A 14,642-nucleotide genomic window follows, 5' to 3' on the forward strand; every position below is an offset into this window, starting at 1 on the left:
CCTCTTCGCAAGACAAATGCTGCAGAAACATTGTGGCCCTGCAGAATGGATTTGGTGTCACACTCAAAATTAAAGTGTAAAACACACTACAGACTGATCCAACTTTGATGTAATATTCATAAAAAAACAAAAATGGATCTCCTCTCAGACCTGGACTAAAGCATCCGCCAACTCCTAGGCAGTCTGTGGTGCAACGTGTCGTTGGTGGATGGAGCGAGACCTGATGTCCCAGATGTGCTCAATTGGATTCAGGTCTGGGGAATGGGGGGCCAGTCCATAGTGTCAATGCTTTCGTCTTACAGGAACTGCTCACCCCTCCAGCCGGTTGCTGGTTCATGTCAGAGCACAAACTAAGCATGAAGTCAAAGGAATTGTCCAAGGTAGGATTGCCTCGAAGTGCAAATATCGGGAAGGTTTCAGAAACATTTCTGCTGCCTTGAAGGTCCCAATGAGCACAGTGACCTACATCATCCAAAAGTGGAAGAACTTCATCCAATGGTCACTCTGTCAGAGCTCCAGAATTCCTCTGTGGATGGAGGAGAACCTTCTCGAAGGACAACCATCTCTGTAGCAATCCACCAATCCGTCCTGTATGGAAGAGCTCTTTACTAAAAGGCCCTTGAGTGTCCCAGCCAGAGCCCAGACTTGGACCGGGACCGGGAGACGACCCAGACGAACCAGTTGAGCGGTTTCTTCCCAATGATATGGGGGTCAAGCCATGGTAAGCAACGCCACAATGTCCGCAAAACCCGGAAGCAGCAACGTCTGTGGGTGAGTAGGTGGAGCGAGGACAAAGGCGTCGGGCAGTTGGGGACCGGGCAGTTGGGGACCGTGGGGTTGGGCAGTTGGGGACCGTGGGGACTCACTTCCGGTGGTGGGAGGACCACGAGAGAGAGCTGGAAAGTGAGGAGGAAGACGGTGACGCGGGGGTAAGCTGGTGGAAGAGGGCAATGGGAAGTTGCCAGCCAGTAACTGCCTCGCAGGGAATCCGCCTCTCCACCTTCCCTCTGCTAGACGTTCCCCAGCAGAACGGCAGTGCAGCGCCTGCTGCAAAGGACATCCACCAACCTCTACGCCACGCACCCACCACCCTTCTCCAGAGCAGCAGGTACATGCCAGTCCTTTTTAACATGCTTTTTAACATTTAACAGCACTGGTGGGCGGCGAGAGGATTGCGCCTCCCGTGATCCTGGCTGTGCCCCCTGAGGAGACCAGATGGCGACCCAGCAGCGGAGCAGAACCCCAGGGAGGAAGTTCCTGACCCAACTGCACTGGTCCAGGACAAGGTGGACGAGCCACATGCAACGAGGGGTTGCATGTGCCCAGAATACACCACCCAGAGGTGCGGTGAATGGTCGCCAGAGGGTCCGGGACTGCCTCCCCGCGCGGGGCAGGGAACAACGTAAGACTCGTCAAAGGGAACATTTGGAGACATGGCCTGCACGCACCCCGGAAGGGTCGGCAGGTTGGAGGGACTGAGGCCACCATGCGGGACCACGTCTGGGAGCCAGCCGGAGGGTCCGGGTCTGCCAGTGGGAGGACACAGCAGGGCAGGAGCCCTGTGGTTGCCGCCGCCCTCCAGCCTGGCCTGCTCTGTCTGCATTGCCAATCAGGACAACGGTTAAAAGGCACTGTGGTTCTGCCCATCAGTCGCTTCGACATTTTCGTGAACTGACTTTCTTTGTGGATTGATTTACGTATGTGTTGGCAATTTCCCCTGTTTTTGGCTATCGTGCTGTTTTAGTTTCTGGTATTAATAAATTATTGTGGATAGGCGTGGCAAGCTTATGGAATTATTTTTTTTTTTAAATAGAGGCCTTAATTGCTGCCAAAGGTGCATCGACAAAGTATTGAACAAAGACTGTGAATAATTATATATATATATTTTTTTGTTTTTAAATTTGCCAAGAAAACATTCTTCATGTTGTCATTATGGGGTTCTGTGTGTAGACCATCATTAATTAAAATCTTGTGTGGCATACACTGATAATCCAATCAATGCTTCCTGCACAAAATGAATTTGCGTTGCAATATTAGATGACATTTTTTTCTTTTTTATTTCAACAGTACTTTTGTCAAACTTGCTTGTGTAAAAAAAATTATTTCAGGACAACAAAACAAAAATGAATTCTGGCAGAGTGTCAGCATAGAAAAGCCTGAAGAAATATTAGCCAACAAAGCCAGAGAGGCAAGTACAAGATGCTGCAATTTTTAAAAAATGGAAATGGACAAAAAAGGGCTGAAGTGAGGAAACTGGGGCTTGGTTAGAAGTCACACTTTTGTAATTTGAGTTCAGGTTTGTTCATTCAAAATTAAATTCTGGCATCAGAAACAAACATTAGTGCTAGTTAGAAGACATTTGTAGTTATTTTTAAGACTAACATATAATACAGATTTTTAGGTGTTGTCATTTAAAAAAAAAAAAAAAACAGTTGAAAAAACTCATCTTACAGTTTGAATCTGACTGACACTGTGCTTTGGACAACAAAAATATATAAAAAAAAAGATCCTTTCTGTATGACAATTAAAATGAATTGGTGTTTCTCTAGAAAATGTGTCATAGACATATTAAATGTTCACAAAAGAAAAAAATTAACAACTACAGCAAAACAGCAATGTAAACTGGGTCTATGAAATGGGCAAAAGGAAGTTGAGTAACTGAGCTCATATGAATCCGCCCTCATCTGTCATGTTAGTGGTCGGAAGACTGATAAATAGAGTTGAACTTGAGAACAGAATAGGGTTCTGTCATATTTGTGTTGTGTCCGTTGGTTCTTATGACAGCATTTGGCTGTTGCACCAGTGACTGGGGGGTTTCCTGACCCCACCCTACCGCGTATGGGGAACCTGCAGACAGAGATTTTATCATTTAAACAGAATAATCTATTTTTCTTAACCACACATTGAAAGCAAGTGGCATGGAAACAAACTCACAGTCAGTTTCTTCCTGGTTTTTATTTCTGGAACTGAAAAATAAAAAATAAAAAACTGGTGTTAAAACCGGTATAAACATCTAACTTCCTCTTCAGTAACTGCATGAACAATGTAAAGCAATACCTTTGCTCCAAAATATTTTTGGTATCTGTGGATAAAAAACACATTGACAAGATCAAGCTGTAGGATGGTAATGAAATGGACTATAATGGCTTATTAAACCATTTTACCTCGAGACTTGATTCTCTTTTTCTTCAGGATCATGACACTGATGATGACAAGAAGAAGGAGGACTAACAGGGCTGCCGTTACATAAAAGGGAACTGCAACACGTTAAAAACACCACATTTGTACACGTTTTACAGACAGCATATTCTGGTTGAATTGTTATTTTTGTTGTTTCTGGTAAAGGTGATGGCATGCTGAATAAAAAAGGCAATCGCAATACAGTTGGAGAACCAGACAAAACATCCATTTAACCAGAGGCATCTCAGTGGCAACAACATTTTCTTCAAAGAAAACTTATGTTGTAGTAAATGTGCTGAAATAGCCATCAGAGAGAATACTTCATGTTGATAGACGTGGTAGTGCTGTAAATATATGGATTGTTTTGGTTGATATTACAATCAGAAAGGTGAAAAAATACATACATGTTAGTGTTTGTTGTGTTTCATTGGGCATTCTGTGCCAGAGATGCTACTGCTTATAACCCAAATGTGCCAAACAGAAGATCTGCAAAATACGGGTATCTTACCAGCAGAAGTGGACACAGGATCTGGTTTGCTGGTGGTTGTTCGTTTGTCCACTGTGACGGTGATGTCACTGATCACCTTCCAGTCGTTGTTTTTTTTCAGAACATTTAGAACACATCTATACCGTCCACTGTCTGACAACTGACTTTCATTGATTGTCAAATGGTGAAAGTTGTGCTGTGCACTGGGTTCAGATGAAATGTTTGATATCCTCTTACTCAGTTCAGCATCTATATTACAGTGGTGGTTATAATGAAGACCATCATGAGGATTAAAATCATAGGAATACACACAAGTGCTGACAACATTTTCTGTCTTTATCCAGTAGACAACATATTGGTGGTTTTTATAGTTATCTTTTATATGAAAAGTACAGTTTAAAGAAACTGTATTTCCTTCAGATGGATTTAATGAATTTGGGTTCTGCTGCTCATCTGTCACTACAAAAAAAGAAGAAAATAATTAATCACTGTAATGAAATATTGTTACTAAAGCAGTCCATTTATAACCATATATTTACATCCATATGTTTTCAAAAAGTAAAACCAAAAAAAGAAAATTATACTCACAATCTGTCTGTTCCTGAGCAAAAATGTAGGAATCTTTAGTGCAGGGTGACGGTTTGAACGGATATAAATGATTTGAGCAGAAAGCATTAACACATGCAACAAATGTGTTAGAATCACTACAGCTACATTCATCAGACTCTTCTGTACAATTAAAATTCACAGTATTGTCCAAATTGGTGTCGCATTGCCAGAGGCCTTTACAGGGAGACTCCTCGCCATCCTTTTTATAATAAAAGTAACTGTTCGCTAAAGACACAAATGTGAAGGAAACAGAAAATTAGTTTTAGAACATTGAATTTCTAAGTGTGTTTTCTACAAAACAGGCAATTTTCTCTCAATTGATATTTAATTACTAAAAACCAAAATCTATATTGACGATAATGTTTAAACCAAACTAGTATTCGAACAACCCAAGGCCACTCACCAAGGGTCATGTCCACGATGCACGTGAAGAGGAACAGAACCACTGTAATCATTGCTGCTGTTTCTGGTAAAGATTCCAAATGTATCAAAGCAGGATGCTGCAAATGTCTGTGAACATCATATTACAGCAATACCACAAGAATACCAGAAGAAGCCTAAACCTAATAGAACCTGTTGTTGTCTTATTCCTTATTTAATATTACAAATTTAAATAAAAATATTAAGAACATAACCCAGAACCTTGTAACAAGGCTGAAATCAGTCCAGGAAATCACACACACAGCTATCCGCATTGCATCCTGGAAACAAACTGCCAGTCTCCACCCACCAGCACCACAGTATGAATAATTTGCTTTAAAAAATTGAGTCTCTTCCAGGCTAATAATAAGCATTGCTTATATATTATTGCTTATAGCCCTGGACAAATATGATTTATGTAGAAGGCGAAATGTCTATGGTATTATCACATAACAAAGAAGTGAGGAAATGTGAAAACCATGAAAAGGAGAATTATAAAGAAGAATGGATGTAACCAGATGAAGAAACAGGATGTAGAATTTTCAACTTCCTTTTTTTAAAAACATAAAAATAGAGGCAGCTGCTTATTCCTTTCAAATCTTCTAACTAAATGGCCACACTGTCAAAAAAGACACTGTAAAAAGCTCCTTCAAACCTTGACTGATTTCATTCTTATTCTTCTATAAATGCTGCTTTGTGGAGTATTTGGAACACCAGAATTGTGTTTATGTGTATTCTTGTTATTTGGAAATGTAAATGTATGCTATGTGCCTTGTAATAAGCCATGTGGGAGAGCAATGAGGAAAACAGGGTATGTGTGTGCAAGAAATTCCGGTCTCCCAGGATGAAGAGGGAGGGATGGACTAGATAGCAGCCATTTAAGAACACAAGGTTGATTTGTTCTCTTTTGCCGTGTGTTGTAATAAAAGGAGTATGCTTGAGGAGTACATTGCAACTTGTGTACAGATACACAACATGAGCAATGTAAAAAGTATCATGCAAATAAAACTGAAAAGTGTAGAATGAAGGTATAACTTAGGGGGTGGGGTGGGGGGGCAAGATGTCTGTCTAAATTAATACATTTGTTTTAAATGCCAGAGGACCACCGTCATTTTTGCTTGTCAGCTCTCCGCCGCTGTTTTGCCAGATACCGTGACATGGTTAAACTCTACTATTTATGTATGCATTCAATCAATGTGTGGTACCTAAGTGGCACCTTGGTGGCTTGGGATTTGAACCATCAACCATCTGATCACGGGTCCGCTTCCATACCCACTAGGCCACCACTGCAAACCACTGCCATTTATTATATCGCAATCGCATTGTGATTAAAAAATCTGATTCACAATTTTAATTAAAATCAAAACATTTTCTGTGATCCTTAAAGTCAACAAATTCACATACATTTACATTTGTAGCATTTGGCAGACGCCCTTATCCAGAGCGACTTAAAACATGCTTTCATGTTATCAATGAAGTATTCAGTTCTAGTTCACTAGGACCCCCCAACTATTATTTTTACTCTGTTGTGTATGTGTAACTATATAAAATAATATAGACAGGGGTGTGGTGTTCACAGCTGGACTCAAATAAAGGTGTAGAACCATCTCAAGGATGATCAGAAGAAATGGACAACACCCGAGTTAAATATATATGAGGGTCACAGCAAAGGGTCCGAATACTTAGTTCAGTTTTTCTCTGTTAATAAATCCGCAAAAATGTCAGCAATTCTGTGTTTTTCTGTCACTATGGGGTGCTGTGTGTACATTAATGAGGAGAAAAGTAAATGTATTTAGCAAATGACTGCAATATAACAAAAAGTGAAAAATTTAAGTGGGTCTTCCGTACCCAGTTTTAAAAAAGTGTGAAGCTTGTTAGTGACTGAAAGAAAATGTTATAAAAACTGCAGTGTGATGTGTCCTCTCTCACAAGCAGTGATCCTCTTCTAATTCTTTTTTTTCTTCTGATATTATATATGGTTAATTTGGTAAAGGTTCATTACTGGTTATCAGGCACTAGGCACAACATAGTTAAGTTTATGATGAAAATTAGAGCCAACAAAACACAAACCAGGGAAATAGAGGAACCTGGTGAGCTTTAAACTGACAGAGCAGATTTTAATTTCTATTTTAAACCTGATTGGGGAAAAACAATACTGTTTGCATCTTGCAATGCTGTTTGATAATTGGCTTCAGAACAGCTCATTCTACAGAGACTGCCTTTCTGGCTGTTACCGAGCAGCTACATGCAGCCAGATTGGCAAAACAGTCATCGGTTCTTCTTCTCCTTGACCTCTCTGCAGCATTTGACACCATTAACCACAAGACTCTCTTGTCAATCCAGAAGAGGCTTGAAATTCAGGGCTCAGCATGGCAGTGGTTTGCTTCCTACCTTAATGAGCGATCTTACCAAGTGACTTGGAAAGGATCCACCTCTGCCTCACGTAGACTCTCCACTGGTGTCCCTCAAGGCTCAGTCCTCTCCTTTTCTCCCGCTACACGAGATCACTTGGTGAGGTCATTTCCTCACATGGATTATCCTACCACTGCTATGCCGACGACACACAACTCATCTTCTCTTTTCCTCTGATCTACATGCTGCTTCCAAGATCTCTGCATGTCGAACCGACATCTCATTTGGATGGCAGCCAATCACCTCAAACTCAATCCCACCAAAACTGAACTAATATTCATTCCAGCAGATTCTTCACCACATCAGGATCTTGCTATTTACCTGGACAACTCACAGCTCTCTGGTTCTACAACAGTCCGCAGCCTTGGTGGTTGAATCTACAACAGAGTGAATAAAAAGGTTGTATTTGTAGTTGGGGGTCCTAGTGAACTAGAACTGATCACTTCATCAATGGTAACTTGAAAGCACGTTGTAAGTCTCTCTGGATAAGGGTGTCTGCAAAATGCCTTAAATGTACATTTAAGTACATTTAAATGATAATTAAAAGCCAACCTTACCATGAAATGCAGTTAAAAGATTCAAGGTGGGGAATATGCACATTTTTAATTTCTATTCCATTACGTTTTTCTTGGAAGAACCAAATGCATGTTATCAGTCCATCACGCCTGTTTCTGCAGCGTAGTAAAGCGTATGGACTGTAGATGGCGACAGATGTTTTCTACAAAATACCCTTAAAGGTTTTCTAATGTCAGACCTTCGAAGGGTTCTCTTACAATTAAATCAATGGTAATCAATTGAAAACCAATTAGTCATTAACGTGCAGTTAGTAATGTTCCGTAACTGCAATACATTTAAGCCTGTTCTAAAAATGTATCTACACAGCAGACAAATAAAAACCTGAAAAGATCCAAACGATCAAATACAAAACTGATAAAACTGAAATATTATACCCTGCAGTTTAATTATAAAAAACACGAACACGTACACAGACACAGACAGGAGAATGACCATAACCCGGCATCGACACGATACAATAGGCATCAATTTATAACCACACACAGATTTACACAATCAGGAGCACGACACCCACATAATGACAGGAACACTCATCCTCCCTAAAACACACAGTGTGTTTTTATAGTCTGAAAAGATCTAGATTATAATTGGTTTTATATCACGTTTATGGATGCAAAATGCAACATATTTTGTTACAATCCTTTTGTTAAGTAGTAATGAGTTTTCAGAATATTATTAATAGCAATACAGTAAAAGCAGGCGGAATGTATTAATGCAATGAGAATATATTGATTTGCCTTGTTTAATTCAGAAAACAGCCGTATTCCTTTTTTTTATTCTGTACTAGAATTGGTGTTTGCTAACGCAGACTGCGGATCTGCGCAGGCTGAAGTCATGTAGTGGGAATCCCTCCTGAGTGACGCGGCGACGGGTCGCTCCCATTGGCTGGAGACGCTGGGCGAACTCCCCGCGGACGCTCCCATTGGTTGCGAGGCGATGTGCGGATGTTCCCATTGGCTGGGGCCTCCGGGCCAGTTCTCCATATATGGATTGTTTGCTTCAGACAGTGGCGTCACCCAGCAGCCTCGAAGTTTAACTTTCCCGTTCGCCGTCGCCGCTGCAGTCTGTGCGGCTGGCGGGTGGGTCGCTGCGGTATGGCCGGAGGAGGCTGGTCCTGAGGAGAACCTGAGCGACGTTTCCTTGGTGGCCATTTGGCTTCCCGCTTACTACTGGACTCTTTTGTTTTTGGTTATCTTTTTGTCTTTTTTTACTTGAAATTTTAACGTTTTTTTCAAAGGCTTCCTAATATCATCACAAAACATTTTATATCATTGAAATTCACTTTGGAATAGTCGAACTTGTCTGAAGAAAGAAGAAAGAATGGTAAGCTCCTTCTATTAAACCATCTTCCCTGTTTTTTCAGTGTGAAATGATCTGTACTTCAGCAGTACGCTTTTTTATACAGTCCAGTTCTGCAGTTCATTTTTTATTTCCACTCTGTAGGCTTATCATCACCCCCTAAGATGAACATTGTCCTAATGGTTGTCCTGTTAGAAAATGAAGTAAGACATGTCTGGTGTTTTGATGCAGAGGCTTAGCAGCTTCTCAGAAGTCCAAATCAAACCATGTTTATGATTTATGGCAAGTAAATGAACTGCTTTTCCAACACAGTGTGGATTAAAAAAATAAATCTTATGACAGAAACCAGTATAACCCAGTGGGACATCAGAACACTCGATCGTGCAGCGTCCAATTATAATCACACTGAGGCTAATGTAGTGGTGCATAGGGTGGAGAGAAGTGGTTGCTATGGTGACAACCATAGTAACACTATTTTACCTAGAGGTCACATGCTTCCTAAATGTGGACATGAGGCTTAGGCCTGAGGTTGATGATGGAAAGTTGTGGGTGCGTTATGCTTTTGAAGTTTTATGAGGTTTTGGTCTGTTTACATTCTCTGCTCTGTCCCAAATCCCAACAGCAGTGATCAATCTTAAACAATCCCAGCAGTATCAGTCCTTTATTATACTTTTTACGTAATGCCAAAAACCTACTGTTTCTGTGGACAGCAATAATTCACAGATGTACACTATCATGAATGCATGCCTTGTTGACACTAGCAGTCTCATGGTGTGCATAATTCCTGAGATGCATACAGTCTTCCTCCTGAGTGGCAGATCAGATAAAGCCGGTCTGAGGAGTTCTGTGAGTATAGCAGACTGACAATAGGAAAGTATGTAGCCTGCAGAACCGGTTCCCCTCAGGAATACAGGGGGACTTCAAGTGAACTATGGTTATGCACACTCAGCAGTTTATTAACGCACTGCCTGGTGGGAAAATGCTCAAATGGCCATACATACAAAGTACCTGCACTGCAGACATCTCCAGACAACGTGGAGGATAAAAAAAACCCAGTTCAAGTGCTGAGTGTGTGCGACTCAGTGATTGTATGCTTGTTCCAGGCACCTCTGCTGTGTTGCTCTGGAGTGAGGAGGACAGTCCATTAATCTGCTCATTATTTCCCTGTAAACTCCCCATTATCGCTTCACGGCCCCTGCTGACAGTGGGCACCTACACTCCCAACACCAAGTGATATGTTCCCTCTGTGGCAGGTTGCTTGGTGTCTGGTGTCATGGAACTCGCCTGCCACAAACCTTCAGTTGCAAATTGTGTGTAAAACAAAACGGGGCGGTGACATGGGCCATTTGGAAACTATTTTGTAATCAGGATGTCACAAGCGTGTAATAAAAAAGACCAATAGAAAAAGATCTGATGACTGGAGAAGGGAACGTACTGACATCTTAAATGTCTTATATGTAGTAGGAACATAAACTGACTTGATCCAGTAATTTATCTGAGAGGCTTGTAATGTCACTCAAGATTAACCAGAGCTAATTGATTACTTTCTAATAATATCCATGGTGGTCCATTATTTATGTACAACATTGATGCTCGTCTTTGAAAACCTCTTTCCAAGGCATCTGAGGTCTCCATTGTTTGGGTTGTGTGTGGAAAAGGAGCTAAATAAACAGTCATTCTGACTGTCAGCAGACAGTAGCTTTGCTTGTGCTCCTCTCCCTGTCAGAGGATGAATAGTGGGGTCAGTATGACAGCATCTGTTGTTCATTAGTGGATCCGGCAATCCCACATCCCCCTCTGTCCAAGTCTGACTTTCACGTCCTCGTCCTGCTCCACTAAGCGTTTTCTGTGGAAGGCGGCGGTGGTGGGGAATCTCGCAGAGAATCTCTGTGTTGGATAGATGTTTGTATTTCAGCGAGCAAAAAGTTCTCTTTTTGAGCCCGGTTTTATGCTAATTGTCTACAGGTTAGATTAGAGGCCTATATATCTTACTTTAATCTTTTCTTCTTAATGAAAGTGTGTGTCTGCTGTGTTTCCTGATTTCTTAATGTGGCTTTTATCGTGTAAGAAATGCACACTTTACTATTTTTAAGTACACGGTCCCCTCAGCTTTTCACATCAGCACCTGGAGATTTGGTGAGACCGGACTTTTTCCACAACTGAAACGAGAGCAGTGTCAGCCTACTCACCACCTCACATTCAGACCGTCTCAAGTCACTGACCTGCTTCTTCTTGGTTTTCTTGGCTCATCTCCTGACACTTGGAATACGTTTGGTAGGCTCGATAGCAAAACACGACCAGAGCTCAGGTCTCTGCGTTTGGACCTCATGAATGGCGAGCACACGGTCGTCTGCTGTTTCAAGTATGAGAAGAATGAAGCACCAGACCTAATATTTATTCACAGACTGTGCAGGCCAGATCTTCTCTGGGGAACACCTTGCATAAATATTTCAGCATTTTAAGGAGACGTTGTTTTGCGGTTACGGAGTGTTTGTTTTTCTGGATGGTCTTATTGAAATGGAGAGTTGTATTCAACGCTGTGACCTGCTATACGTTCATCCTTGAAATATCCAAGGCTATAATAGGCGAACCTCCTTTTTGGGGTGTTAACTGGATATTTCCCCTGAATATTTGCATCCTTCCCCCTGAACAATAACCCACGACTTGTATGTTTGGTTATTTTGTCACAGGACGTTGCTTTTGCTGAACTACCAGCAATTTGGCATGAAACACACCAAAATGAAATGCTGTGCTGTGCTGACGCTCACATGTTGTGAATTCTCTGAGCTATGACTTCATTTGGCAAAAGTAAGAGTAATGAAAGTACAAGCTGCTGCACTTTAACATCTAAATCAGCGCTCGGTGGTTTAGGATGTTTGGATGACTTGTCAGGTGTAGACAATGATTTCTGAGATGGTATCTGTAGTTTAAAGCAGAACCGACACAAGAAATCTTTTAATGTTTTCATCAGTGTTCATTTGTCTTGTTTCATCGCGTCCACATTCCGTCAAGAGAAATTTTCAAATAATGAGTTGCAATATTTGCATATTTCACACATTTTCATAATTTTCATGCAACCAGTCATCTCAAAACTAGCATGACGTTACAATTGGGAGTTGCAAAATACGTACGGAAATCAGATCACAGTGCAATTCTATGCAATTCTATTAATACATTGACATACAGACCCCACATTTATAGTGGTTTGTTTAAAATAAAAGCATGTTTAAAAGCAGACCGCTCTCCATAATGATCTTTAACCTGAAGAACACTGGGATTATGCAGGCTTGATGCAGGCCACCTCTTCCTATTTTGGAGTTCATAACTACTTTACCTCTTCCATGTTACAGTGCTCTTTCACGTCAGATTAATGCACCGGCTGTTTGAGTTTGAATAGAGACGTAATTGGTATATGTTTTTTTTTCCATAAAGAGTGCAAATCTGGTTGTGTTGGCGTGCAGGTGACAGGTCAACAAAGCCATGTTGGCCGTGGGAAATCTGGCACATGCATACTGAGGGATAAGGATTACACAGTAACTGCTCATTTTTCGGCAGCGAGAGATGTCCATGAACGTGACTTGGAGGGCACGGCGCCGTGAAGCGAGGCGCTGCCATGGGAAAATTTACATTGCTAATGTGCGATTGCTGTTATACTGTTGCTGTCAGGGAATCAAGAGATCAGGACATCTGGAAGTCATTGAGGCGGCTCATCGTTTGAAGGCTGGAGCAGAAAGAAAGAAAAAACCCTGCCGTGGCCTGTATCACATTTATTCATTCTGGATTGGATGTTTGGGGAAAAAGATATATGTTTGTATGAGAAATGAGTGTAGCCGTTGCATTTTGGTCTGGTTTGGAGGCAGACTAGGTTGGTAGATGTCGGTAGACTAGTGAGGAGTGTAAATTTTTGGGTTCGGACCGAACCCCCAGAACAGAAGCTGGCCATGAAGATGGGTGTTTCTCAGGTCGTACACTTTCGCCTCAAAATATGAGGTGAAAAAAACAATGAATTTCATAATCTGACAAATTTGACTATTATAGTTACCATAAAATAGTGTCTGATTTCATTAAAACTCAACTGATGTAACCTATACAAAGCTGCCCAAATATTGCTGTCTTACAGCAGAAAATGGAGTGAATAAATCATACTTGGACCAGGACAGTAGTCTGACTGAATAGCCAAGTCCAGCTATAGTTCTATCGTAATGCAACTCAGAGTTAAGTGCCTCACTTAAGGACACTAAGGGAGTGAGTAGGATTCGAACCTGCTGCTTTATGCACACCAGGTTCATATGTGAGTCTACCAGGGAGGGTGTTTTTCCACCTTTCCCGTCAGCTGTAGTGGGTTCCATTGAGGCTTTCAGTCACATGCCTGCACACAATTCCCGTTGCCTCTGAGTAAGAGAGTCTTGCCGGCAACATTCCTCTGTTGCCCTGTTTGCTTTTCTTAGTTTTTTTTCTTTTGGTTTTTGAAGAGTGCACATTCAGCCCCCCTCCCACCCTGCGAAACCTCACTGGTGAACTCAAGCCCTGATAGAGCTACAGTGCGGATCTGACACCGTGGCCACGCCGGCGTTTGAACAACACCTTCATTTGTGAAGGGCGTTCCTGCCTTACAAGTGACGTTCAGCAGGACTCCTTGTTGCAGCGAAATCCGCGTTGTGCCCCACGGTACGATGTGCTGTCCCCGACCACTAAACCAGCGCTGCCTTTCGCTGCATACTTAGTCCAGCTCCCACACAGGCCTGTTACTGATTTACTGCCGGGGTATAGTCAGTAATAGCTCATGTTGTGTGTGTCTGCGCAATTTATGTTGGCATAGCAATGCTGGGTTAATGGGTGAGGGGAATGGGTGAAGCCCTAGCTGACCTGTTGTGCAGTAGGGACCTTGTGTGGACTGTGCACCTTGGTGTTCTTGGAATTAGCGCAGCTGAAAGGCAAATATTGATTTGAGCGGAACTCGCTTTATGGCAGCCGCTGCCGCAGATGCAGTCGCACAGAGCTGCTTTTCAGTAGTGGATTTGGGAAAACCTGTGTCATTCCTCGTCTGGGTTGATCATCTGCTGCGATGTAGGGCCACAGAGCACAGATTTGAATTCGATTTGAATTTGAATAGGATTTGCACTAATGTCTTATATCAATAAGGAACAATCATATTTCATTTTTTAAAGATGCCTGGACAAGTGATGTCCGTGAAATCCCACAAATATTTGCATACCAGCAATAAACGACATGTTTAGCTTGTCTCCTTAAGCTGTAAGGGAGATGCAGCATAAAAGAGCAAAAACTATGGGTGTTTGTTCTTTTTTAATTGCCTGAAACAAAAAAAGTCTGAAGCCCCTTAAATTCCACTAATAGGGTTGTTGCCAAGACATTATCATTGTACTTTTCAGTCTTCAAGTCCAAGGAAAGGAGTTTATGACGGAGTCTTTGAAGCCGTGTTCTCTATAGATTTGTCCCAGGCTCTCTGCCGAGGAAAGCACTGGAGGAAACACATCTGTTGGCCCTTTGTTTTTCAAGAACACCTAGACTTCAGTGAAACACGACCGTTCAAGTAAATCCGACAGATTTATAATCAATTCTAATAAATCAAATATTTAAAAAATCTCAATGTTTTTTCCAGCTTTAAAACAGCTTAAGAATGTGGCTAAATTTGCCCCAA

At 41.7% G+C, this 14,642-nt stretch overlaps 2 protein-coding genes across 3 annotated transcripts in view; one reads left to right on the forward strand and one right to left on the reverse strand.

Moving 5' to 3' along the window:
* Positions 1 to 2,033: 2,033 nt before the first annotated feature.
* LOC114766096 (uncharacterized) lies at positions 2,034 to 5,144 on the reverse strand. Its single transcript, XM_028956707.1, has 7 exons — positions 4,680 to 5,144; positions 4,256 to 4,501; positions 3,689 to 4,126; positions 3,165 to 3,257; positions 3,058 to 3,082; positions 2,935 to 2,966; positions 2,034 to 2,847 (listed from the first exon to the last, which is right to left on the reverse strand). The coding sequence occupies exons 1-7, from the start codon at positions 4,729 to 4,731 to the stop codon at positions 2,693 to 2,695; spliced, it is 1,041 nt and encodes a 346-aa protein (XP_028812540.1). The 5' UTR covers positions 4,732 to 5,144; the 3' UTR covers positions 2,034 to 2,692.
* Positions 5,145 to 8,714: 3,570 nt separating this feature from the next.
* Positions 8,715 to 14,642, forward strand: part of myo1ea (myosin IEa) — a 39,556-nt gene continuing 33,628 nt past the window's right edge. For both annotated transcript variants that reach the window (XM_028956331.1, XM_028956332.1), the window contains exon 1: positions 8,715 to 9,007. In XM_028956331.1, the coding sequence (XP_028812164.1) occupies positions 9,005 to 9,007 (3 nt within the window). In that variant the 5' untranslated portion in view covers positions 8,715 to 9,004. The remainder of the gene's footprint in view (positions 9,008 to 14,642) is intronic.

Source organism: Denticeps clupeoides, chromosome 16 (assembly GCF_900700375.1).
Source record: "Denticeps clupeoides chromosome 16, fDenClu1.1, whole genome shotgun sequence".
Classification (NCBI taxonomy): Eukaryota; Metazoa; Chordata; class Actinopteri; order Clupeiformes; family Denticipitidae; genus Denticeps; species Denticeps clupeoides.